Source organism: Mustelus asterias, chromosome 17 (assembly GCF_964213995.1).
Source record: "Mustelus asterias chromosome 17, sMusAst1.hap1.1, whole genome shotgun sequence".
Lineage (NCBI taxonomy): Eukaryota > Metazoa > Chordata > Chondrichthyes > Carcharhiniformes > Triakidae > Mustelus > Mustelus asterias.
This window is the reverse complement of record NC_135817.1, coordinates 5,032,184-5,059,487: the sequence shown is the minus strand read 5'-3', so window position 1 is coordinate 5,059,487 and position 27,304 is coordinate 5,032,184. Positions and strand designations below refer to the sequence as shown.

Sequence of the window (27,304 nt, the reverse complement as noted above, 5' to 3'; positions counted from 1 at the left end):
ACAACATTCAAAATACATTTGGACAGGTACATGGAGGGGAAAGGTATATAGGGAAATGGGCCACAAACGCAGGCAAATGGAACTAGCTCAGTTTAGGAAATCTGGTCGGCATGGGCGAGTTGGGCTGTAGGACCTGCTCCTGTGCTGCAAATCTCTAGGACTCTATAACTGTATGTAGAAAAAAAATGGGCACTGATTTGACTGCATCATCCAATGAAAAACATTTTTATAAAAATATTTGTTCGTGGAATATGGGCATCCCTAAAAAAAGCCAGCATTCACTGTCCACCCAAATCACCCCTGAACTGCTGCGGTCTATGTAGTCCAGGTACACCACAGTGCTTTTAGGGAGAGTGTTTCAGGAATTTGACCGAGCACCATGGTGGAAAGGTCACTGATGGAACAGCTGAAGGTGGATGGCACTAGAATACTACTGAAGAACTCTGGCAGCAATGCCCTGGGGACTGGGCAAGTGTTTTATTCAGCTCAAGTTCTGCTTTCTTAGCATGAAACATGACAATGTTTATTACGACATAATTATCACATTACAATAGAGGTTGCTGAGAGTGCTATAATGAGTTACCCATGCTACCTTTGGGCTGAGTAGAGAAGAATTATGCCAAGATTTACTTTGAAGTGTTGTTCCATTCATTTATAATAAGTGAAGTCAAATGCTGGAACATCTCCAAGAGCACAGGTTGCACCACAGTGAAGCATACAGTTGTTGAGAAAAATAAGTGAGCACTTAATCTGCTTGTGGCTATATAAACTATCAAAAGTTTCATTTGAACAGAAGCACGTGCCTCATGGGAACCTATGAAAGACATGTGAATTAGGAAGTCATGAGCATTTAAAAAAATAGTTCAAAATATCAAGCTCTGCAAAAAATAGATCTGGACACCACTGAATAAATCAAATGTACTATAAACTATACTCAAAGTAGCATGAACCAGGTTGAGTCTTTTAAATAAGATGAACAGGTTGACATGATGAAGAATGAGTAAAAGGTAGATTAATGGGCAATACATCAATGGTAAAACATTCAGCAACAAAAATTCTTCAACTTACTGGAGTGCACATTTGCAGACCGAAGTCCAAAGGATGTTACAGTGATCCCCAAGTAGGTAATTGGAACTATTTTTAAAAAAAACTTGTCCAACACTACTGGTACTAAATGAACAAGTCAAAAATATCTGAATATCAACTACCCTAGAGGGTACTACGAGGGGGTGATGCAGGAGGGTGACATCTTAGCAGGTTCCTTGATTGGAAAAGGACAATGATGGATCGGAAATAAAAGGGGCGATTTTCCCATCGCGACTCGCCAATTTTCTGGCGGGTCCGGTCTGGAGAATCACGTGTCAGTCGTTTCACGGGATTTGGGCACGTGTTCCTGATGCATGCACGTCTCCCAGAGCCAGACAACAGGTGCAGTTGGGACCACGCTGGAAACCAGTGGGAAGAGAGGTAAGTGATTTTAATCTGTTTTAAATCTATTTTAAGTGTAGTTTAAATGTCATTATTGGGCCTGGTACGGAACTTGCTGGGCCCGATAGCATCTCCCATCCCGCCAGGAGTAATTCAGTCCGCTGGGGTTTAGAGTAGCTCCCCACGTTCGAGGACCTAGTGAGAGACCCTGCTGGAGTGAAGGGGGGGGGGGGGGGAGGCAATCAGGGCCCCCCAGGAGGTCGGGCAGAAGGGGGGGGGGGGGTTGCATGGGCACCCTGGCAGTGCCAGCCTGTGCCCCCTGGCACTGCCCAGGGGGCAAAGTGCCCATGCCGAGGGGACACCTTGGCACTGCCCATCAGACAGTGCCAAGGGGGTGGGACTTATTGTGGGTGGGGCCTTGGAACAATTAGTGTGGGGGGGGGGGCCCTGCTGCACTCTGTATGGGGATTGACCTGGGCTGGAGGGAGGCCAGTGATCGGGGCCGGCATCTGCCTCCTCCCATCTGGGGCCTGGTCATCGGGGTGCTCCAGGACGGAGGGTTGGGGGAGGGAGGAGCACCACTGCAGTGGTCCTGGGCTGACCAGCGAACGGGGAGACTGACAGATTGGGCCACTACGCATGCACAGAGTTCCGGAACTGTCAGATTCCGAGCTTTTAATGATATTCATGATTGTAACCTCTGCATTGCAGAGTGGGGAGGTTCAGGTCTGAAGTTGCACTGAAAAAACAGCCGTGATCTAGACCAGTTTTCCCGCCAATTCAGCAGTTTTGGGAGAATTGCCCCCAAAGGTTTTGAATTGGAGGAAGGCCGATTTCAATAGGGTAAGGCAGGATTTGGCCAAAGCCGACTGGGAACAGCTACTTAGAAGAAAGTTCACCAGAGAAGTGGGGGGTCATTCAAAAAGTAACTAGAGAGCATAGAAAGCCAACATGTTCCCATAAAAGTAAAGGGTGGGACCAAAAAATCCCGAGAACCTTACCCGTCAAGGGAAATAAATGATTGGATAGGGAAAAAAGGAAGGCTTCTGGCAGATACCCTAAAGGAGTATAGAAGGTGCAATGGGGTACTCAAAAAATAAATTAGGAGAGCGAAGGGTGGCATGAAAAAAAACACTGGTGGACACAATAAAAGGAAAATCCCAAGTCGTTTTGTAAGTGTAATCAACACAAGAGGGTAACCAGGGAAAGAGTAGGGCCCATTGGGGACCAAAGTGACAACCTGTGTGTGGAACCAAAAGACATTCCTGAGGTATCAAATGAGCATTTTGCATCTGTGTTCACTATGGTGAAGCAGGGAGGGGGAATGTGAGATAATTGAACCCTCTTGCTAGTCCCATCATATCAATCATAGACAAGGCCACTCTGGCCTCTTCCTTCCCTTGTAAGAAGTCTCACAACACCAGGTTAAAGTCCAACAGGTTTATTTGGTAGCAAAAGCCTACCAAATAAACCTGTTGGACTTTAACCTGGTGTTGTGAGACTTCTTACTGTGTTTATCCCAGTCCAACGCCTGCATCTCCCATCATGACTCTTCCTTCCCCTCACATATCCCACCCACATCCCAACCCTACCTCCTTGTGTACCTATCCCTGGAAAAAAAAACTATCCCAATTCACTCACAGCTGCACTTTCAAAATCCCAACCATCTAGCCTTTGGCTCAGCACTTGCCACATTTCTGCAGCTATTGATTTGATCAATTGCACTCACCCCTCCACCTTTGATACCCCAATCTCTGAATCCATTAATTTATTTCATTCTGACTGTTCCTCCAGTATGACTCTTAAAATCTACACGTATAGACTTGAAAGGATATGGAACAAAACTAGTTTAGCCACTCACCATCAGATCTGGCTGGATTACATAATGAACTATCCAGTCTTGCTCTCTTCTGCTAAAACTGCTCACTATTCCAGCATCATCCTGGAATGCAAAGGTAACCCTTGCTTCTTTGCCCTACTCCAAACTGTCTTCTTAAATCTCTCATCACATTGAAAAAGTGTGAGGAGCTCATGGCTACCTTTGTCACCAAGATCAAAACCATCTGATCAGTTTCCTCTGCTGCTTTCCTCCCTTGCACTAGCTGACTGGGCCAAATTCCCTCTAAAGTGATCTGCCTGCCCTAGCATTGGATTCTTATCTTTCTCTAGTTTCTCTCCTAACTTCCCTCATATCCACTCCAAGCTTATCATGGGATCCACCTCCTGCTCCCTCAACCCTATCCTCTCTAAAATGCTGACCACCCAACTTCTCTTCCTGTTCCCCACGCTGCAGCTCAAACAGCTGACTCGATTCTTTCTGGGGATTGACATTGACATAAACACGTAATTAAAAGCCAAAATGCTTTCAAAGTACACACAGTATCTAGGAAAAGCAAGTTGTATTGATTCATTTCGCCAATGAGTTGTATATGAGTCATTGGGTCATTTTAAAAGACCATCCCATTTTCTGGGAAGCAATGCAATACTTTTATCAAGTACAACTAATTTTTAAGGCATTTTTCAAAACTGTGTTACATTTTGTCCAATCATGCCACAGGAGTCAAAGTCAATAAGGTTTTCCAGAAATTAACAAAGCAGCTCAGGTCAGGAGAGGTTATACAAAGTTATCTTACCTGAAGGACACAAATTCCTTGCAATGCAGTCACTCTATAGGGGGTAAGGTGGTTTCCATTGATTCCTGTTCCCAGTTGACCGCTGCCATTGTAACCCCAGCTATACACCTGTAACGTAGAAAGCAAACATACAGAATCATACTTTATTGTAGGATGCCATTCAGCTCACTGCATCTCTGAAAAAATATCTAAATAGTCCCACTCCCCCTGCCCTTTCCCTATAGCCCTGATCTTTTTCTTTACAAATATATATATATATATATATATATATATATATATATATATATATATATATATCTCTCAAGTTCCCTTTTGAATGTTGGTATTGAATCTGTCTCCACACCCTTTCAGGCAGTGAATTCCAGCAAGTGGCATAAATTATTTTGGGAATTATCTTAAAACTTGTATCCTCTGGTGGTTGACCTTCTTACCACTTGAACCAATTTCTCCCAATTCCATTAAATACCCTCAATTTTGACTGCAACTACTAAATCTCACCTTAATCTGCCCTACTTTAGGATAAAAATCCCAGCTTCTTGTCTTTGCACTGTAGCTAACCACTGCCTGAACAAATCCCTCTCAATAAAACTGAATGACAACTGTCAAATGGTCATCTGAAGAAATAATACCAAAAGAACATACAAATATTATTATACAAATGCCCTGTTGGCATTATGCATTCAGTTTGAGATAGGACAACTACACTACTGCAGTAACATTCCGACCCATGCTGGCTGCCACAACAGCTGTAAAGGTTCATAAAACTATACACCTATTAATTCTTGTAAAGAGCAAAAAGGAAAATGTCTTGTGTGGTCTGACGACATTCCAAAGCTTTTCACAGTAAACAAATTACTTCTGAAGTTGAGTCATTGTGGTTCCGAAGGCAAGCTTAGCAGTCAATTTGCACACAGCATGGTACCGCAAAAACAGAAAATTAGTCAATTGCCAGTTAATCTGGTTTTGGCTCTGTTAGTTGAAGGATGATTGTTGGCCAGAATATTAAGATCTCCCTCAACATTTCACCAAAGTGTCAGCCTGTAATAGAGGTTGAAGACGTCAAGTGAGGTTTGAACCCACAATCTTCTGACTGAGGTGAAAGCCCAATGCTAACACTGAAACAAGCAGAGATCACTGCACAGCCAATAAAGCACAGTTACTGTGTTGGTGGATAGTCAACAAATCTTTGCAACAAAGGAATTTCCAGCATTCATTCAACCAGTTTATAAGGTGGGCAGGGATAGGATTCTCACCCTGCATTAAACTCTAAATTTTAAAAGTTCAAGAGGAAGCCAACTTCAAATAGCTTCACTGATACAAAATATTAAGCTGTTGTCCACAATGCAAAACTGTTCAAGGTAGTAAGTAAAAGGTTATAGTGCTAAGTTTCATTGATAAGCTGTTTAAGTGTCTCAAGTCACAATTTGTGAGATAACGAATATCCTTCAATAAATTCAATAGGAAAGACTTACATTTATATAGTGCCTCTCATGGATGTCCCCAAATGCTTTATAGCCAATAAAGCACTTTTGAATTGTAGTCAGATTTGTATTGTAAAAGATATATCAGCCAATTTATGGTCAATAAGATCCCACAAATAGTATGTGATATTTCAAAATTCATTCATAGGATGTGGGCGCCACTGGCCAGTTATTGCCCATTCCTAATTGCCCTTGGACTGAGTGGCTTGCTCAGCCATTGTAGAGGGGCAGCTAAGAGTCAACCACATTGCTGTGGGTCTGGAATTATATGTCAGCTAGACCAGGTAAGGATGGCAGATTCCTCCCCAAAAGGGCATTTGTGGATAGTGACCAGATAATCTGTTTTAGGTGTTGTCTGAGTGACAAGTATTGGCTAGGACACTGCTCCAATGCTCCTTTTGGAATAGCACCATGGGATCTTTTATGTCCACCTGAGAAAGCAGACGGTGCCTCATTTTAATGTCTCAACTGAAAGATGGCACCTCTGACACTGCAGCACTCTTTCAGTACTACATTGAACTAAGTGCCACCTTTGATTTTCTGCTCAAACCTCCGGAGTGGACTTGAATCTACAACTCTCAATCTTACAAGCCACTAATTGCTCTGTATAGCAACCTATCCCAGACAATTCTATGTTCTACTGAATACAAACCTCCAGTTCAGACACTGGAGTGCTCTTCTCCTATGGGCACCATCATCACCAACTCACTAGCTGAAACCAACATTGGTTTCACCCACCCAAATTAAGTCAGGCTAACAAAAAACAGAAAACGCTGAAAGATCTCAACAGATCTGACAGCATCTGGTAGGGGTCTGCAGTATACTCCTTGCAGTGTAATTGCCCCTTTTTTTATTCCGAGGCTTAACCCATAAAGCCTCATTTGTTAACCCATTTAGTTTTTTTAATCCCTTCTCAACTGTAATTGATTCTTTAACCAATAATGCTCCCTCCCCTCCTTTTGTCACCCACTTTATCCTGCCTGAAAACCCTATATCCAAAGATACTTAGCTGCCAATTTTGCCTTTCTTTAGCCAGGTTTCTTTTATTGTAACAACATCACGCTGCCATGTGTCTGCCCTTAGTTCATCTGCTTTGTTTGTAATAGTCCTTGCATTGAAGTATAAACAGCTCACCCCATCAATTTTCTTTGCTGGATGCTTTTCAACCCTCGTTTTCTTTGTCTTTCCAAGTCGCTGACTACATCACTAACTAATGGTCTACCTCCCATTTCCTGATCTCAATCGGACCCATCAAAGCCTACCCTTCGGTTCCTATCCCCCTGCCATGCTCGTTTAAAACATCCCCAGTGGAACTAGCAAAAGCCCCCACGAGGATATTAGTCCCAATTCTGCCCAGGTGCAATCCATCCAACTTGTACAGGTCCCACCTTCCCCAGAACCGGTCCCAATGCCTTGAGAATCTAAACCCTCCCTAGTACACCATTTCTCCAGTCACCGCATTCATCTGATCTATCCTCTTATTCCTGCTCTAGCTAGCACATGGCACTGGGAGTAATCCTGATATTACTACTTTTCCTACATTCTAATTTACCTCCTAACTTCCTATATTCAGCTTAGAGGACCTCATTCCTTTGCTTACCTATGTTGTTGGTACCTATGTGTACCACGACCACTGACTGTTCACCATCCTGGATTCAAGTCTGCGACCTAGAAGCACCTATCTTTACCCTTCACTATTGAATCCCCCATCACTATAGCCCTGCTGCTGATTTTCCTCTCCTTCTGTGCAGCAGAGCCACTATAGTACCATGAACTTGGCTGTTGCTGCTTTCCCATGAGAAGCCACCCCCTGCCAACAGTATCCAATGCGGTATTGAGAGGGGGATGACCACAGGGGATTCCTGTACTTCCTTCGAGCCTTTACCATTCCCTTTCTGCCTGCGTAATCTTTACCTGCGGTGTGACCACCTGACTATGCTATCCATGACTTTGAGCATCGTGGATGCTCCACAGTGTGTCCACCCACATCTCTAGCTCTGAAATTAGATTAGCCAGTAGCCGCAGCTGGAAGCACTTCCTGCACACATGGTCATCAGGGCCACCATATTTCCCACATTGCAGAAGAGCAGCATATCAGAGGTCTGAGATCTCCTGCCATGACTTCTGTCTAGATTGAGCGAGTTACTCTATTTAAGAGAATTTAATTAAGCTATGCAACTTCTTTTGTTTTGAACACTTCTATTATAATTGCAAGTTTCTACCTTTGTTTAATCTAATATATTATATTTTAAAAAACCAAATACTCTGCAGGTACCACTTACCAATCGGCTGTTTCTGCTGGGACTATGTCACTTTCTGAACTGTGACGATACCTCCGAGAGCCGCTGTTGGTGACTCAGACGCTGCAAGGCTGCCACTCGCCTTTGCGGATAGGTGGAAAAGAAGAGGAGTACCTTGCTCCCTTTCATCGAACTCACTCAGTCACCAGACTCCAAATTAAGCACACTACTGCAGTCCAAGGTAGCACTCCAGTGTAAAGAAAGTTGGCACTGTAAGATAGCCTGCTTTTATGCTGTCTGAATCTAGCCTCTGAAAACCTGTTTAAACCAGTTATCCAATTAACTCAGTGCAGCTGCAAGCAGAGCCTGTATGAGCCCTGCTTTAAAGCTGGTCTACAACTCACCTTCTTCCAACCCAAACAGCAACCTTTAGTTAATTACTAAATTAAAGACTAGACTTTAGATAGAAATCAACCCTCAAGTTCCCTCAGTCACCAAACTCCAACTTAAGAACTCTACTACAGCCCAAAGTAGCACTCCAGTGCAAACACTAGCACAACAATAATGAATGGGGAATAAGATACTGAATCATGACAAATAATTACCTCCCCATTTTCTACTACAGCCATTGAGGATATCTGACCGCAGGCAATACCAACAACCTTCTTGTTCTGCAAACAGTGTGTTACCCTCCGTGGTGTTGCCTGGCTAGCAGTAGATCCTGATCCAACTTGTCCACAGTTGTTATAACCCCAGGAATAAACCTGTCACCAAAGCAGATACAGATGGTAAAATCCTTAAATTGTGCAAAAGCAGGCCATATAGTCAAGTTTAAATGGAATTAACTCTACCAAGTGTAACAGGTTTTCAAACATGCAAATATCCTTGCACCAGAAGTTGCCATATGTCAAATGCCTATAAATTTTGAGGCTCTAATTTTCAAAGATTAAGTAATGATTTAGGTTATGGAAACTAGCTCAATGTTCTGTAGATAGCTATAATCCTGCACATTATCAGTGCACACCACTGGTCAAAATTTGTATTTTGAACTCCTACAGCTGTCTGTGCGCATGCATTTTTACTATCTATATGTCCCTATATGCAAAGCTTCTCTCATGATTTTATGTGCATTTTATTCATGCACATGCACGTGAACATATTTGAATGCACGTATGTGTATGCGTTTGTAGGTTAAACATGATCTTGCATTTGAAAGTTTTACAATGAAATTGGTCTCTAGTTATGAAGCCAAGAACTAACGCAGGAGGAGTTTTCCTCCTTTCAACAAAAGGCTTTCAAAATTTGCCTCTCCATTTTCAAGCACTGTGATGGTTTCTCATTCGTGGAGCTGACCTGTAGCGTGTACGGAATCCCTTACAGACTGGGAAATATCCATTTCCATAGATGCAATTAGGTCACGGCTCTGGGAGTCAGCTACTAATTTAAGGCAAAGTGAGTGTTTCAGTGCACCGACTCAAAGTAAGGAAAGATTGAATCACAGTTTGTGTCTAGACCCAACAAACGAGTTTCCAGCAGTGAATTCTAGCATTGTAGAATGAATCATAATCTCTCCGTTGGAACAAGTGCAACTGTGAAGAAGAGGAGGAAAGAGAAAGTGCCACATAAAGCACTCAATTTCTCCCAGCAGTTTCAGCCATTTTATTCACAGTATTGGCCTCAAATGGCTCTGTGGGATTAATGTCTGACAAATTCTTTGGTTTAATTCTTCGCTATCAGGTCACAATGTGAAGACATCTTTGTGCACAGGAAGCCACACTGTTCCCAATAATGTCTAACAATGGTATGGCATTGCTTTGAGGCAAAGTGGAAATTATGCTGGAACACTATTTTCTATATAGTACCTAAGGTTGTCATGGCCTCAGAAAGGGTGCAGAGGAGATTTACCAGAACAGTATCAGGGATGAGGAACTAATTGGATCACATTTTCAGAGGGCCAGTATAGATTTAATGGGTTGGTAGCCTCCTGCTGCACTGTTTGGTTCAATGGAAAACAAAAATAAAGGAAATTTACTTCAAAAATGAAGCCCACACAACTTTTCATTCTAATGCCTCTATTATAGTTAGCATTTTGTAAAGATTAATTTTTACAGTTGTAAATCAAATCACATGCATAGATAAATTTAGGTCAAACAAAGAATGGAATCTGTTAAAACATTGCACTTAGAAGGCCAGCTCTTACCTCCCCTTCTGTTGTTAGAACCATAGAATGATTGCAACCACAAGCAACTTCCACTGCTTTCTTGTCATAGAACATGCTGGAAACAAGGAAAGGTAATGAGCCAGGACCCGTTGTTCCATTACCCAGTTGGCCATAGCTATTGAGGCCCCAGGAATAGGTTTCTCCATCTGTAAAAAAAGATGATATTTTTGGAAGTGACTGATTGGTTCCAGAGGCTACCTGAAGATTGTAGCCACAGATCCTGGTCTTTAGTGAAAATCCAGGCACTTTTAGCATTCCAGACAGTTTTAAGCCCATTTTCGGGGAGGGGCAGTTGTATCCTCTGGGTCCATTCAAAAGAAAATAAAGCCCCATCAGGACTACCCTGAAAAATGATGGCCCCACAGAGCTACTCCCCCTCATACACCCACATTCCCGACTCTGTTTCCCTTATTCTGCAATAAAATTTGAAAAGTTCTATTTTAAAAACATATATTTTGGATGGTGGGGGTAGCGGGGGGCAGGCAGGAGTAGCACTGAGAAGCTGACGAGAGACACTGAAGGAATGTGAGCCATGACAGGGACAAATATGCACTCTGTGATGGCTCCTCATTCATGATGCTGGTCTGCAGTGCGAATGGAATCCCACATTGGGTAACATCCATTTCCACTGACGCAATTAGATCATGGCTCCAGGAATCAGCTACCAATTTAAGGCAAAATGTGTGTCACAGCATATTAACTCAAAGCAAGGAGAGCTTGAATCACAGTTTGTGACCTAGAACCAACAAACTGGGTTATCAAATGAGTTTCCAACAGTGAATTCTAGCACAGTACAATTAATCACAATATCTCCGTTGGAACAACTGCAACTATGAGAAAGAACAGGAAAGAGAAAGTGCTACATAGAGCACTCAATCCTTCCCAGTAGGATCAACCATTTTATTCACAGCATTGGCCTCAAATGGCTCCATAGGATTAATGACTGGCAAGTTCTACAATTCAAATTTATTAATCTGCACATTGCTAACAACATCTAATCTAGTTATTATTCCCAACTAATTACAGAATTCCTACAGTGCAGAAGGAGGACATTTAGCCCAAGTCTGTACCAACTCTCCGACAGCGCATCTTTCCCAGGCCCACTCCACCCGCCTTATCCCCGTAATCCCATGCATGTACCCTGCTAAACATCCTAACCTACACATCCTGGGACACTAAGGGGAAACTTATCATGGCCAATCCACCTAACCTGCACATCTCTGGACTGTGGGAGGAAACTGAAGTACCTGGAGGAAACTTCAGTTTCAGACACAGGGAGAACGTGCAAACTCCACAGTCCCCAAGGCTGGAATTGATCCCGGGTCCCTGGTGCCGTGAGGCAGCTGTGCTAACCACTATGCCACCCCAAATTGTAATTGTAAACATTAATAGCCAGCAAAAGTGGCTTTGGACTCATTGGTGCTAGAGACAGAACCATCAGCTAACCTAAACTAAAAGTTTACAAATGTTCCATCCTGTGGGTGCAACCTGCTCCCAGCCAGCAATATAAACAGAGGGCCCCCAAGTTGGAGCAGCATGATAAAATGCTGCACGCACGGCACCCTCCTCATCCCTACCCAAAAATAACTACAGCCTCATCTTATCACTGATATTGCAGCAAGGGAATCCACACCTAACACAATGGAGACAATGTTGGTTAGCCAGGGAAAATAGCTGCTGGAACAGGGAGTTCAGGATTTCAAAGCTAACTCAAAAAACTAACCTCCATATGGACATCCTCACGAGAGATGCTTATTTGGGGAAGAGCCTTTCACAACCATAGGATATTCCAAACTGCTTCACAGCCAATGAAGTACTTTTTGAAGTATAATCACTGTTGCAATGTAGGAAATGTGACAGCAAACTTGTGCACAGAATACTCCCACAAGCAACAACATGATAATAACCAGATAATCTGTTTTAGTGATGTTGGTTGGAGGACACCACTGCACAAAAAGGTGTCTGGATTCTCAGAAAAGTGTTATTATAAACAAGACAGTTTAGATCCCCACCTCAGAACATCACATATATTTGTTGAGATAGAAAATTGCTGTCATTTTTTAGTATCAGCCATTAGATCAGATGTTGATCTGAAGAATGTCTGACATTAGGGCGGCACTGCTGCTTCAGGGACCTGGGTTCGATTCCCGGCTTGGGTCACTGTCTGTGTGGAGTTTGCAATTTCTCCCCGTGTCTGCGTGGAGTTTGCAATTTCTCCCCGTGTCTGCGTGGAGTTTGCAATTTCTCCCCGTGTCTGCGTGGAGGAGTGCTCTGGTTTCCTCTCACATTCTGAAAGATGTGCTGGTTAGGTGCAATGACCCAAACAGGTGCCAGAGTGTGATGACTAGGGGAATTTCACAGTAACTTCACTGCAGCGTTAATGTAAGTCTTACTTGTGACTAATAAAATAAATAAACTTAAAAAAGGTTTGGTGCATGCATTAACATGCAATTGAATAAACTCATGCAGCTGTACAGAAAGGGCATCTTTACACATTCCAAATCTATGCATTTAGGTAATTTCAAAATTCAAATTTGCCAATTCATCCTTTCTAATCTCATAGGCTAGATTTGGTGCAGAAAGGAAAACAATTTGCATTTTCATAGCACCTTTCAAGATCTCAGAATCTCCCAAGCACTTCACAGTCAATGGTATTCTTTTTTGAAAAGCTATCAATTTGGGTACAGAAAAGTCCCGGAAACAGCAATGAGATAATGACCAGATTAATCTGCTGCAGTGAGTGACATTGGTTAAGGAATAAATATTAGGCAAGAAAACTCCCCGGCTCTTCTTTAAATAATACCATGGGATTTTTTTGCCTAAGTTTTCACCGTGGAAGACATTGCAAACATCCCCAAGATATTAGATGGGCTGATTTCAAATAACATGGTAGAACTTACAAAAATCCCATTCACAAAGACTAGAGTATTAGGGAATCTCAAAGGCAGACAAGTCACCAGTACCCAATGAACTGCACTCTAGTGTTTTCATGGAAGTGACTGCAGAGGTAGTGGACATATTGGTTGAAATTTTCCATAAATTGGTAGATTCCGGGAGGGTACCAGAAGATTGGAAAACAGAAAATGTGGCGTCCTCGTTCAAAAAGGGAGAAAGGCAGAAGGCGGGGAACTATAGGCCAGCTGGTATAACATCTATTATTGGCAAATGCTGGAGTTAATAATCAAAGAGGAAATAGTTAATCATTTAGGAAAGCGGAATATAATCAAACCTAGTCAACATAGTTTTATGAAAGGTAAATCATGTTTGATAAATGTGCTCAGAGTAGATAAAGGAGAACTGTAGTGTATTTAGATTTCCAAAAGGTATTTTATCAAGGTGTCACACAAGAGGCTGGTGCATAAAGTAAAAGCCCATGGAATGAAAGGAAGTGTGCTCGCATGGACTGAAAACTGGCTGTCACAGAGAAAACAGAGTTGAAATAAATGGGTCCTTTTCAGAGTGGAAAGATATAACTAGTGGAGCACAACCGGGATCAGTTCTTGGCCTGCAGCTGTTTACTATTTACATTAATGACCTGGTGGAAGCAACAGAGTATAAGGTTTCCAAATTTGTCGATGATACAAAGATGGGTGGAAGGGCATGTTGTGATGAGGATATTGTGATTCTGCAACCGGATATAGATAGTTTGGGTGACTGGGCAGACACCTGGCAAATTTGGGGAAAAGTATTAGGTCATGTACCTTCGGTAGGAGCAATTAAAAGGCAGATTATCTAAATGGAGAGAGACTGAAGGCGAGCGAAGTACAGAGGAATCTAGGTATTCTAGTGCATGAATCACAAAAAGTTAGCATGCAGGTCCAACAAGTAGTTAAGAAGGCAAATGGCATTTTGCAAGTTCGAGTTTAAAAAGTATGGCGGTTTTGTTGCAATCGTACATGGTGTTGGTGAGGCCTCACCTAGAATATTGCATACAGTTTTGGTCCCCTTACCCAAAAAAGGATATAGTAACATTAGGGGCAGTCCAGGGGAGATTCACCAGAATAATTCTTGGGATGAGAAGTTTGTCCCATCAAGAGAGACTAAATAGTCTGGGTCTCTATTCCTTGGAGTTTAGAAAAGTGAGGGATGACCTTATTCAAACATACAAGATCCTGAGGGGGCTTGACAGGGTAGGTGGTGAGATGTTTTCACTAGTGTGAGTCTCTCGAACAAGGGGATATATCCACAAGAAAATTGGCCAGTCATTTGAAACCGAGGTGCGTAGAAATTACTTCTCGCAGAGGGTGGTAGCATCTCTGGAATTCTCTGCCCCAAAGGACGGTGGAAGCTGGATCGTTAGAAGCATTCAAAGTGGAGGTGGATAAATATTTGATCGATCAAGGATTAGAGAGCTTTGAGGAAATGGCACAGAAAAGGAGTTGAGATCGGCATAGATCAGCCATGACTGTATTGAATGGCGGGGCAAGCTTGAAGAGCCTGGTGGCCTACTCCTGCTTCTTGTGTGTTTAACTTGAGAGACCAGACAGGATCTAATGTCTCATTCTAAAGAGGGCACTTTTGACAGTGCAATACACCCTCAGAACTACACTGAAGCACCAGCCTGGATTATGTATCGAAGTCTCTGAGGGATTTTAATCCACGATCTTCCGACTCAAGAAGCGAGAGTGCTACCACTGAGCTATAGCTGACAACTGGATAACCTTGAAAACCATACTGGAAAGCAGTACAGTAGAACTTGAGTTTACCTTTAGTTGCAAGTAAAATATGTGGTCCACTTCCATAACTGAGAGAAATTATTTTCTTCCCACATAACGTTTCTATTTTCTTTGGTGTAACTACGCTCTGACCATCTCCAATTCCTAGGCAGTTGCTGCAATTCACTCCAAGTGCAAACACCTGCAATAGAAGTGGGTTGTATACAGTGAGCCATGTGATCATGAGGGCTACCTTTCATGCTATGCTACTCAGATCAACTACTGGCAATGGGTATCGTAATTTTGCTCCGCCCAAGGAGTCTGGAAAAATCCTCTTCCTGCAGCAAAAGCAATCGTTAAAATGATAAACTATTTAAAATTAGAGAGCATAAAACCCTGGACTGGCTGATTTGCATCCATACATTTTAAAGTAAGTTAAAAGATAACGCAGCAATAAGTGATATATTTATATTACTATATATAATTTCATTCAAAAAGGGAAATGTGCACAGGGCTGGTGATAGCTAATACGATTTCAATATTTACGAAAGGTGATAGATCCGGCGCAGGGAATTGTAGACCAGTTAGTATGTCAGTGGTGGGAAAGAATGAAATCCTGAGTCAAAATTGTAAAAGTAAAACACCTAGAAAGTGGAAACGTAACAAATAGTAATCAGCAGAGATTCCAAAAGAAAAGGACATGCTTAGGCAACCTTACTGAATTATTCGAGCTCGTCTTATGAGGAATAGTTGAGGACTCTGGGTCTGTACTCTTTGGAGTTCAGAAGGATGAGGGGGGATATTATTGAAACTTGCAGGATACTGTGGGGCCTGGATAGAGCGGACCTGGAGAGGATGGTTCCACTAGTAGGAAAAACTAGAAACAGAGGGCACAACCTCGGGCTAAAGGGATGATCCTGTAAAACAGAGATGCGGAGGAATTTCTTCAGTCAGAGTGGTGAATCTGTGGAACTCTTTGCCGCAGAAGATTGTGGAGGCCAGGTCATTGAGTGTCTTTAAGACAGAGATAGATAGGTTCTTGATTAATAAAGGGATCAGGGGTTATGGGGAAAAGACAGGAGAATGAGGATGAGAAAAGTATCAGCCATCATTGAATGGCAGAGCAGACTCAATGGGCCGAGTGGCCTAATTCTGCTCCTATGTCTTGTGGTCTTATAGTAACATATAGGGCAATGCAGGATTTCCAAAAAGCTTTCAGTAAAGTACCAAAAAGTAGATTCATGATTTCTGGCAGAGTCATGATATAAGTTGCAGAATGGAGATAGCAAGCTGATTACCAAACAGTAAAACAGAAAGTAAAGGTTAATGGTCATTACTCAGATTGATAAAAGGTGAGAAATGGTATTTCACAAAGCACTGGGATGGATCATTGTTGGTCACAATTTACATAATAAATTTAGACTCAGGGATTGAAAGTAGAATTTCACAATGTGGGGAGTGTCGTTGATATAGAGGGGAAGTGCAGCAAAATGAAAGAAGACATTTATAAAATTGCAGAACAAATGTATAATTTCAAATGAGATGCAATATAAAGTTTGAGGCAAAAAATGGTAGGAAAAATAAGGTAACCACACACTTGGAAAGGAATGGGGGTTCCGGGCTACAGATATATAGATCATTAAAAGCAGTGATACCAGCTAAAAACATCATAAATAAGCAAACAAAGCTCAGGGGTTCATTTGTAGAATGAGAGAATTAAAATGCAGATAAATTATGGTAAACTTGTAAAGAACCTTGAATAAACCACACGTGAATTTATGGACAGCTATGGTCTCCACATTATGAAAAGGTTGTAGAGATATTAGCGAGAGTAAAAATTTTTTTTACTAGAATAATAAAGGCGTCATGGTGATTAGCACTACTGCCTTACAGCGCTAAGGACCCGGATTCGATTTTGGCCTTGGTTGACTTGTGTGGAGTTTGAACGTTCTCCTGGTGCCTGCATGGGTTTCCTCCAGATGCTCCAGTTTCCTCCCACAGTCCAAAGATGTTCAGGTTAGGCAGGTTGACCATGCTAAATTTCCCGAGTGTCCAAAAATGTGTAGGTTAGGTAGATTAGCCATGGAAATTGCACAGGGTTACGGGATAGGGTGGAGGAGAGGGCCTTGGTGTGACTCTCTTTTGGAGAATCGATGCAGATTCAATGAACCAAATGGCCTTTTTCTGTACTGTAGGGTTTTGTATGGTTTCTAATACTAGAATTGAGGGGTTATACTCATCAGGAAAAATTAAATAGGCCTTACTCTAGAAGAGATCACCTAATGAAGGTCATTAAGGTTATGAAAGGGTTTGATTGGGTAGACATAAAAAAGTGGGCAGGATCTGAGCTAAGGATATAAGTATAAGATTGCCATGAATAAATTCAAATAGGAACTTCAGGAGAAACTCCTTTACCCAAGGAATGGTTAGAAGTGGAATATTATTCCACAGTGAGTAGCTGGGACAAAGAGAGATGCAATCAAGGGGCAGTTCTAGAGTAAGGCCTATTTAATTTTTCCTGATAAGAGGGAAGAAAGGAATAGAAGGATATGTTGATGCCATTAGATGAAGATGGGTAGGAGGATGTAACACAAGCACTTGCATGATCTTGGGATGCATGGACTATTTCTGTATTGTACTTTATATTTCTGTAGCATATATACAGAAAGATCAAGGATTAAATTATGGAAAAAGCATAAATGGCGGCAAAGAAACAAAAAAACCCAATAAATATGCAACACAAACTGACGAAAGAAATATTGAGAGAAGATTCAAGGAATCACTACTGGGCAAAAGAAGGGGTGGATATTGACACACGGAGTAGTAGCAAGTAATATGAAAGCATTTTCAGGTCAGAAAATTGGTGAGTGAAATAAGGAATAGAAAGAAAATGTGAAAGATACTAAAATAGGAAAAAAGAAACAAAAATAAATAAGGTTAGGAAGTTATGGTTTTAAAAAACTAATGCAGACAGCTGGCAAACTACAGAAACATAACAATGAAACCAGAAGTTGAGTTTATGGACAGTCCTGCTAAGATATTTGTCAAGGTAAGGAAGGTATGGCATATTTTAGATAGGCCCAAACACCCTCACCCACTGCACTGGCAGAGACTGGAAGGTGATGGGAATGAGCCGAGCAGGTAGAGAGTCAGTCACTTTGCTCACTCAGACTCTCATCACTAGTAGCACGAGGTTTATTTCCATCACACAAACATCAGTGATTTTTCTGCGAAAAAGGTCATAGTCTGCATTTTAAAGGGAAAATGCCACAAAGATATAAAAGCCACCCCAAGACTTACATCATCATTTTTCGTTACGTAGATAGCCTCAGTTGCTGAAGTACCAAAAACACAGGCTTGATGAATCAATTTAATTTCCTGCGGAGAAAGCAAGCTGAATACAGGCCACTTTCCAACATCCACCATGACTAGTTTGTAAGCACAGCTGCTTAAAGAGACCGCCTAGTCACATTTCTTCCAATCTTTAGCACTGTGCCTAGAAGAAAAAGAATTTGACATTTTTTGATCTGTGTTGCTTCAAACATGAGAGAAAAAACATAAGGCCATCGTGTAAATAACAGGATAACAAAACAGCATGAAACTTCAGTACCCTCCAAAATCAAATTTGGTTTTTACAAGAAAAATAAAATGCTAGATGTGCATCATGAAGGAGCAAGTGCCATTATCAATACTGCAGTGGAACTGGCTTTCAAATTTGGTCTGAGGCACCTAAAGATGTGTTACTATGTTAAAGGTGCTATACAAATACAAGCTGTTGTTGTGATAAACCATGGAAAACATGTTCAGAGTATCTGACATGATCAAGAAGCATTTTTTAAAAGGCTTACAAATATCTTAAAAGACTTCAGTTGAGGTAAATGTAGTGCCAGTTAAACAGAAAGAACCATGTTAAATTGATTACATGAAGTAAAACCAGAGAAGGTTCTTCACGTGCCACATAAGTAAAGTCCATCATTTTAGTCAGAATAATTGGCAGACATGAATGGGAGTAATTGGAGTTGAAGTACTGATCAGCTAAGGGGTCTCGAGGGGTCCACTCCTTACAAATGCTGGCAAAATGGTTATGTTTTAAACCGTCTCCTTTAACTTGAGGTAAAATGAAATAGTTTGGAGAGGGGGATGTGACTTCCTATGAAACCTTTCTGGTGACAAACCCAAGTGACTTGCTTGTCATAGACAGAAAGTCAAATCAATATCTCTGGAAAGTAAGGTGCAAGTTTTAACATCCTGACACAAAAGTGAAAGCAGTTGGCATTGCTGCATATAGACTTATAGACTCTCAGTCTCAGTCAGATTTGAGAGAGAGAGAGATATATATATGCTGTTGGGTGTGCAAAGCAGAGAAGTTACAGCTGAGAGTGCAGCACACTCATCAGAGCCGTTTTCTTTTCGGATAGAAGATAACGGAACAGGTGGAAATTTTGGAGATTTAAGAACCAAAGAGTCACCAAAATAGACCTTGCATTGGAAATCAGTTCCAGCATACTTGAAGATTGAGTGAAGGGACTTTCAAAAGCACACTGGCCGACTCACCCTGACATGACAGGGAGAAGGGAGCCTGCCAAAAAGCCGTGAAGAATTTGGGCTTGAATGTACGAGGCTACATATCTGCCGAGAGCATGGTGTACTGTATAACACAACTTGGAAGTCTCCAGTTGTTTTAATTGGTTAATGGGGAAATAACATTTTCTACTGTTTAGTGTATTAGTTGCCTACTACATAATCTTTAGTGTATGTTTATTTCAGTGTGTTTGTTGCACCAGGTCTTAAAATGTGAAATTTTGTTGAGATGTTTTCCATCAGTTATTGGTGAAATGCACATCTCCTTTTAAAAGTTATTGGTGTCTACACGGATCATAACAAATTGGGGCCACTTGCAGGATACAAATCCAGAGGCTGTTTGACTGATACACTTGAATTTTCTACAGTTTAAACAAACAAGATTTCAGTTACTTTTGCTGTATGCATTGAAAAGTACTTCTTTTATTCTTTCATGGGATGCGGGCATCGCTAGCAATGCCAGCATTTGTCATCCATCCATAATTCCCCTTGAACTTCATTTGTTAGGTCATTTCAGAGGACAGGTAACAGTCAACCACACTGTTATTACTCAAGCGTTTCTGGAGAGAGGGGATTTGCTGGTGAATGTCTCACAACAGTTAACCAAGGTTAATTTGGGGGCAGTAGCAGAGGAATTAAAGGGCAGATTTAGAAGTAGGAACAAGAAAAGACAGATTGAAGGAATGGCTCAACATTTGAACCTTGAGGAGGAAAAGGGTGATCCCGATAGCACAGGCTGAGTTAGCTGGAATTCAGTTACAAATTAGAAAGAGATAGGAAAAAGCAAAACTTGAATTGAAGGAAATCCAAAAACTTAAATTTGGAAAAAATAAAGAAATATGAAACTCTGAACTAGAACTTCAAAGAAAATGAGAAACCAAAACAAGACAAATTGGAAAGCAAATCTGAATTTGATAGAGTAAGGCACTGACTACGTGAATAGTGGGTGGCAGGAAAATTTAGATTTAACTACTGGCTTTGGCAAGGAGTATTTACCTATTGCCTAACTTCAGTGAGTAAAAAGAGTTGGGATGTATTTTGTGATATTTGAAAAAATTGTTCCAAAGCTACAATAGTGGAAAGGAAGTTGGGTAGTTTTATTGCAGTGTGTGTTCATGGGGAAAGTTTTAGAAGTATACCCATCTCTTTCAGGCATACAGTCTGGTGATTATGATGCAGCAAAAGCCGTTGTTCCCTATGACTTACTGCTGCAGGCTTATAGGCAAAAGTTTAGAAATTTAAGGAAGAAACAGAATCACACTTTTCTGGAATTTGAGAGTGAAAATGAGATGTTATTTGATAGGTTGTATAGGTCTATGAAGGTTGAACAATATTTTGAAAACCGTAGCGAGGCAATACTAAAAGATTTAAAAATCATGGAAAACCATAAAGAGAGGCGGCAATGACAACTATGAACTGTCTCACAGCATGTTAGCAGTAAGCCATCGTTTCTGAATTCCTACAGAAACTTGAGAGATAAGTCTAATGGTGAAAATAAATGGTAACGGTGAAGACACAGGCAGTCCCCAGAATAGTGAGAGAGAGAACGCAGAGGCTAAGGTTTATTCAAGGGAACCTACAAGTTATTTTGCCATATGAAAAGGCATGTAACGTCAACCTGCTGGAAAGTAAAAGATTAACCTGAAGCATTTATAGGATTCCATAGTGTTTCTTCTGAAAATGCTGCATCAACCATTTCAAATGTACAATTCGAATGTGTTTATTATTGAAGTAGATCAGGGCATAGAAAATTATGGAGATTTGCTCTTGAAAGGTGAAGTGATCCAATTTTTATCCGGTAAACCAAGCAAGTCGGCCGTTATTCTTAGAGACACAGGATCAGCCCAGGCACTAGTGTTAGCAAGTGTTGTAAATTTTTCTCCAGAAAGTTCTTTAAATAAAACCATATTGATATGGGGTATTGACGGAAATTGTTTATCAGTTCCATTATGTAAAGTTAACTTAAAATGTGATGTAGGCACCAGTTCTGTTGTTAGGGTTGTTTCAAAGTTACCTATTAAAGATGTTCATTTTCTATTATGAAATGACCTGAGTCAGTAAGGTATTGCCCACCTCCAGTGGTTTTAATAAAATCTTTTTAAGCTGTTAGAACTGGAAGTGTACAAGAAAATTGAGTGACTTTCGGTAATCCTCCCGCAAAAATTACTGTTTTAACTAAAGATGTATCGAGAGAGTCAGAAACTGCTAAAGATAAAATGACATTGGAGCATCAGACCAACTACAAAGGGTAACATCATCATACAATGTGAGGGATTAAAGTGAGAATTGTTAGAAAAAATGGATCATAATACAGAAACGCAGATGGAGCAGATGAGCAGCGCTTCTGGCACTGCCGGTAACCTTCAGGCTGCCAATGATATCTTAGACCCAGATTTTCATGGATCCAGTAATCTGCTGCCAAATCCATCACCTTCTGCTCATGCATGTGTAACACAATAACCTGTGTGGGTCTCCTTGCATTGGAGCCTTTATTTAGTAAGAAGTTTAACAACACCAGGTTATTTGGTAGCAAAAGCCAAAAGCCACAAGCTTTTGCTACCAAATAAACCTGTTGGACTTTAACCTGGTGTTGTTAAACTTCTTGCTGTGTTTACCCCAGTCCAACGCCGGCATCTCCACATCATGGCCTTTATTTAGGCCACGATGCAAACACAGACAAACACAGTACCTCCATGCCAATTAGACATTAGGATTTGGGACGATTGAATTAACTTTTTCTTGCATTGCCCAGAACAACCGGCATAAAATATCACAACTTGAATGTGTTTATTATTGAAGTAGATCAGGGCATAGAAAATTATGGAGATTTGCTCTTGAAAGGTGAAGGGATCTAATAATGCCATGCTCCCTCATTCACTTATGTGCAGCGTGTAGGACTCCAATTTACAAACTACCTTACTTAACCAGCAATGGTAGATCAAGAGTGTAATCAAGTGTAGTTACAGAGCCTCCATTTCAGTAAAGGTAAAAATACTTAAACAATCCAAAATCAAGTTTGGAGAGCTGGAGAGGTTGGAAAGGTATCAGGAGGAGAGATTTATCGATTACAACTTGTATTTATATAGCACCCTTAACATACCAAAATGTCCTAAGGAGCTTCACAGCAGCTTTATCAGACAGAATTTGATGGAAAAGAGAATAGCAGGACAAAGATGTGCAGGTTAGGTTGATTGATCATGCTAAATTGCCCCTAAGTGTTAGGAGGACCAGCAGGGTAAATATGTGGGGTAAGGGGATAGTGCCTGGGTGGGATTGTTGGAGATGCAGGCTCTATGGGCTGAATGGCCTCCTTCTGCACTGTAGGGATTCTGTGATTCTAGGTGGGGTAGATTTTAGGGGGCATCATAATGGAAAAGAGAAGTTTACAGGTTTAGGGAGAGAACCACAAAGCTTGGGGTCCAGACAATAAAAGGCAAATCTTGCAATGGAGGAATTAAGGAAATCTGAGATGTGGAATCAACCAAAATTGGAGGAAGAGAGAACTCTTGGAGGATTTTAGTGATGGACAGGGTTGCAGAGATGTGGGGCACGACTATGGAGGATAGGGGGATTTGAACACCAGAATGAGAATTTTTAAATTGAGGAATTGTCGGGTCAATGCAAGTCAGTAAGCACAAGAGTGATGGGTGATCAGGATTTGGTGCAAGTTTAGAGTAACAGAAGCAGAGTTTTGGGTGAGTTGAAGTTTAGTGAGGATGGGAGGCAGATCAAGAGAGGCAGACCAAGAGAGGCAGGATTGGAAATGGCCAATATTATGGAGGTAGGAATTGGTAGTCTTAGTAATGGAAGAGGGTATGGGATGAATGGGAAAGGGCATGCAAAGCAGCAGATATACACAACTATATTTTCTATGGGATAACAGATTAATGTTTTTCAAATACAGATTTCGAAGGGAAGGTACAGTGAACAATCTTTCCCTTTTTAATGATACAAAAGTCTGAGGTCACATAAATCAAGAACGGCAGCTTCTTCCCTGCGTACCTATATTAAGTTGATTTTTCTCTATACCCTAGCTATGACTGTAACACTACAATCTGCCATGATGTGGAGATGCCGGCGTTGGACTGGGATAGGTACAGTAAGAAGTCTCTCAGCTATTACTAAGCTACTGTAAACATAAAAACTGATAATTAAGGCTGTTAATTGTACTCGTTGAATTACTTCTTTTGACCATAAACAGCTAACCTTATAATATTAATTATCATGATTGTTGTTGTTAAACAAAGCAGTGTTAGTTAATTCATCTCCATGCCTAACTTCAATTCTGTTAATTCTGGTTGTACATCTCTCCATGGCCTTAGCCCTCCCCACCTTTGCAACTTCCACCAGCCCTTTACACCACCATTGGCAACCATGCCTTCAGAAGGCAGTCTCAATTAAGCTCAAGCTTAGGGATTTTCTCTCTAAACCTCTCTACCCTAAATATGGGGGAAGCCATTTAGGACTGAGTTAAACACTAATTTCTTCACTGAGTGTGAATAGGCTATTCCACTCCTCAAGCCTGTTCCACCACAATCCTCCTTACGACATTTTTAAAAAACCTACTTCTTTGACCAAGCTCTTGGTCAATTTTCTTAACATTGTCTAATGTAGCTCAGTGTAAAGCTTTGTCTGATAGAGCTGTACTCAAGTACCTTGGAACATTAAAATGTGCTCTACAAATGCAAGTTGTTTTGCATTTCACTCAGTATTGTAATGCTGTAAAGTTTATTTATTAGTGTCACAAGTAGGCTCACATTAACACTGCAATGAAGTTACTGTGAAAATCCCCTAGTCGCCACACTCCAGCACCTGTTTGGGTACACAGAAGGAGAATTTAGCATGGCCAATGCACCTAACCAGCACATCTTTTGGACTGTGGGAGGAAACCCACGCAGACATGGGGGGAGCATGCAGACTCCACACAGTGACCCAAGCTCGGAATCGAACCCGGGTCCATGACACTGAGGCAGCAGTGCTAACCACTGTGCCAAATGTATCCTATTGTGATTAAATAAACTTGAAAACAATCAATGTAATTTGGATCATGTTATTTGGGATCGTCCAAGAGCTAGCCAAGAATTTTATTTATCATTGGCATAAATATATAACCCCAATCAAACCTTCCAATGTCAGGAAAAAAATCGTCTCAACTACAACTGCTTTGAATGATACAACTGTATTTCTCACAAAATTATTAGCATTCAGCTGTCTTACACGACATTGTGTAACCAAACACTAAACTTAAAGACCACTTGTTTCTCAGTGTGCTTCAGATTCAATGGAAGTGTTTTGAAGTGAAATCACTTGTTATGTAGGCAACATACAAACAATCTTTCATGGAGCAAGATCTGAGGAAAACAACATGAATATATATTTTACTTGAGAAGACTGTTGGCCAGGACAGGGAGAACACACTGTTCTTTCTTTAAATAGTGCTGTGAAATTTGTAATAATAAACTTTAAACCCAATGTTAAACTCCATCTCCCTGCTTAGATGGATCTGAAAGTTGCCACAGCACTATTTTGAAGAGCAGGGAAGTTCTCTGGTGCACTGGCCAATGTTTGTTCAATTTGTTTTTGTGACATTGATTACCTGGTCATTATCATGTTGCTGATTGAACAAGTTTTCCCTGCAACAATTTCCTACATTACAACAGTGACTACACTTCAAAAAGTATTTCATTGGTTGTAACGCACTTTGAAACATTCAGTGGTCATGAAAAGTGCTATACAAATGCAAGTCTTTCTTTCATTAACTGAAACAGGCAGGTGGAACCACCATTTTAAAGTTTATTTATTAGTGTCACAATTAGGCTTACATTAACACTGCAATGAAGTTACTGTGAAAATTTACTATCAAATAATGCAGCATTCCCTCAAAATTGAGTGTCAGCCTAGCTTATGGGTTCAAATCACCCAGTTGTTTGTGCCCACAATGTTTTTCCATTCAACTGAGCCCAACTGGCATTTTAGCATTGTGAATTGGTAGTCTTGGGAGTATTCCAGATGAGTGACATTTACAGATGATCATAGACATGTCACTTTGCAATAATGTATATGCTCCAAATACCATAATAGAGCAAAAAAAAGGCAAAGTTAGACAATCACCAGTCACTCCTAATGCTTCCAGTTTGTGACAGTGCAAAGAAAAACACATGCAGCATTTCGTTATTAATGGACAAGGGCAACAGTTCTTCTAGGTTTGAAAGACAATTCTAACAGTCTCTATTCAACCTATAACAAAAGAATTGCCCACAACAAAGTTTGACAGGAACTACAGTTAGTTTCTGCACTCAATGACTACAAACTTGGAATTACGGTCATTTTGGCACAGGAGGCCATCTGGCCCATCAAGCCCAGGTCAGCTCTCTGCAGAGTAATCTAGTCAGTCCCATTTCTCTGCTCTAATGCTGGTGTTGGACTGGGATGGGCAGAGTAAGAAGTCTCACAACAGCAGGTTCAAGTCCAACAGGTATATTTGGTAGCACAAGCTTTCGGAGCGCTGCTCCTTCATCAGTCACCTTGGACTTTAACCTGGTGTTGTGAGACTTCTTACTGTGCCTACTCCTGATGAAGGAGCAGTGCTCCCAAATAAACTTGTTGGACTTTAACCTGGTGTTGTGAGACTTCTTACTGTGCCTACTCCTGATGAAGGAGCAGTGCTCCCAAATAAACTTGTTGGACTTTAACCTGGTGTTGTGAGACTTCTTACTGTGCCTACTCCTGATGAAGGAGCAGTGCTCCCAAATAAACTTGTTGGACTTTAACCTGGTGTTGAGACTTCTTACTGTGTTCACCCCAGTCCAACCTCAGCATCTCCACATCATGGCTAACCCCAGAAGTTTATTTTTCTCAAAAGCCCATCCAATTTCCTGTTCAAAACACTGATCATCTGGTGCAGCAAGATCATTATCACTCCCTGAGTAAAAAAAGGATCTTCCCCCCATTCCCCAGGCCTTACCCTAAACCTATACATTCATTTCAAACACATTAACCACTGTGGTTAAAATCTGTTAACAAACGACTGGGAGAGTCTGCTGGTTATACAGTTAAGGTTAAAATGGGAACGGACCCAGATTCCTTTAACAGACAATTGACTCTCCAGTTAATCTGCATCGACTGCTGCCAGCGGCCTGATCCTCGGGCCTTGCCCGAAAAGCAGGCTTCAGTTCAAACGCCTCAGTAATTACTGATCCGGTAACTGAGCGTTGTTATTGTTATTATGATCTTTAACAGGCTGATGGGGAAACTGAGAGAAGCCTCTTTTACCAGAACCTTCCTTCCGAGTCCGCGCGCCGCTCGCACTGCCTCCCGAGGTCACGTGTCCCCTAGGGGCGGGGCATATCCAGAACACGTGATAAACGGGGCGCGGCCTCGCGCTCCTGGGATCACATGCTTCATGGGGCACAGCCTCGCTCCCTCCAGGATCACGTGTCTCCTGGGGGGGTGGGGCAGGGCCGTACAGCCTCCCGGGTCACGTGTCGCCCCGGTGGAGTCTCGCTCTCCGGGGGTCACGTGCCGCTTCGGCGGGGCCCCGCACTCCCTCGGGGTCACGTGCATCATATGGGCAGGGCCTCGCACTCCCTCGGGGTCACGTGCACCATATGGGCGGATCCTCCTGGGTCACGTGCCTCTTTGGGGGGCAGCCTCTCTTTCGCTCCAGGGTCACGTGTCCCGGGGGGCCGGTCCTCACTGACCTCCCGGGTCACGTGTCGCCCCGGTGGCGCCTCGCTCTCCGGGGGTCACGTGCTTCCTGGGCCAGTCCACTGTGTTTTCAATGACCAGGAGTTTGCCATTAAATACAATGATATTGATGTTTTCCGCACAGCGGTGCTGCTCCTTCTGAAAAACAGTAAGAAGTTTAACAACACCAGGTTAAAGTCCAACAGGTTTATGTGGTAGCAAAAGCCACACAAGCTTTCGGAGCTCCAAGCCCCTTCTTCAGATGAGTGGGAATTCTGTTCACAAACAGAGCATATAAAGACACTCAATTTACATGAATAATGGTTGGAATGCGAATACTTACAACTAATCAAGTCTTTAAGAAACGAAACAATGTGAG

At 41.7% G+C, this 27,304-nt stretch overlaps 1 protein-coding gene across 6 annotated transcripts in view; it reads right to left on the bottom strand.

Moving 5' to 3' along the window:
- rcbtb1 (regulator of chromosome condensation (RCC1) and BTB (POZ) domain containing protein 1) overlaps positions 1–26,680 on the bottom strand; it is a 51,771-nt gene extending 25,091 nt beyond the window's left edge. For 3 of the 6 annotated variants that reach the window (XR_013499873.1, XM_078232159.1, XM_078232163.1), the window contains exons 1-6: positions 26,512–26,680; positions 17,959–18,154; positions 14,710–14,860; positions 9,983–10,149; positions 8,388–8,546; positions 4,062–4,169 (exon numbers count right to left, since the gene is read on the bottom strand). Coding sequence is in view for 4 of the 6 variants with exons in the window: in XM_078232159.1 (XP_078088285.1) it covers positions 4,062–4,169; positions 8,388–8,546; positions 9,983–10,149; positions 14,710–14,860; positions 17,959–18,084 (711 nt within the window). In the remaining 2 variants the exon portion in view is untranslated. Of the gene's footprint in view, positions 1–4,061; positions 4,170–8,387; positions 8,547–9,982; positions 10,150–14,709; positions 14,861–17,958; positions 18,155–26,314 lie in introns of all 6 variants that reach the window. The other 3 variants (XR_013499874.1, XM_078232160.1, XM_078232162.1) reach the window with 2 other exon arrangements.
- Between the last annotated feature and the right edge of the window lie 624 nt (positions 26,681–27,304).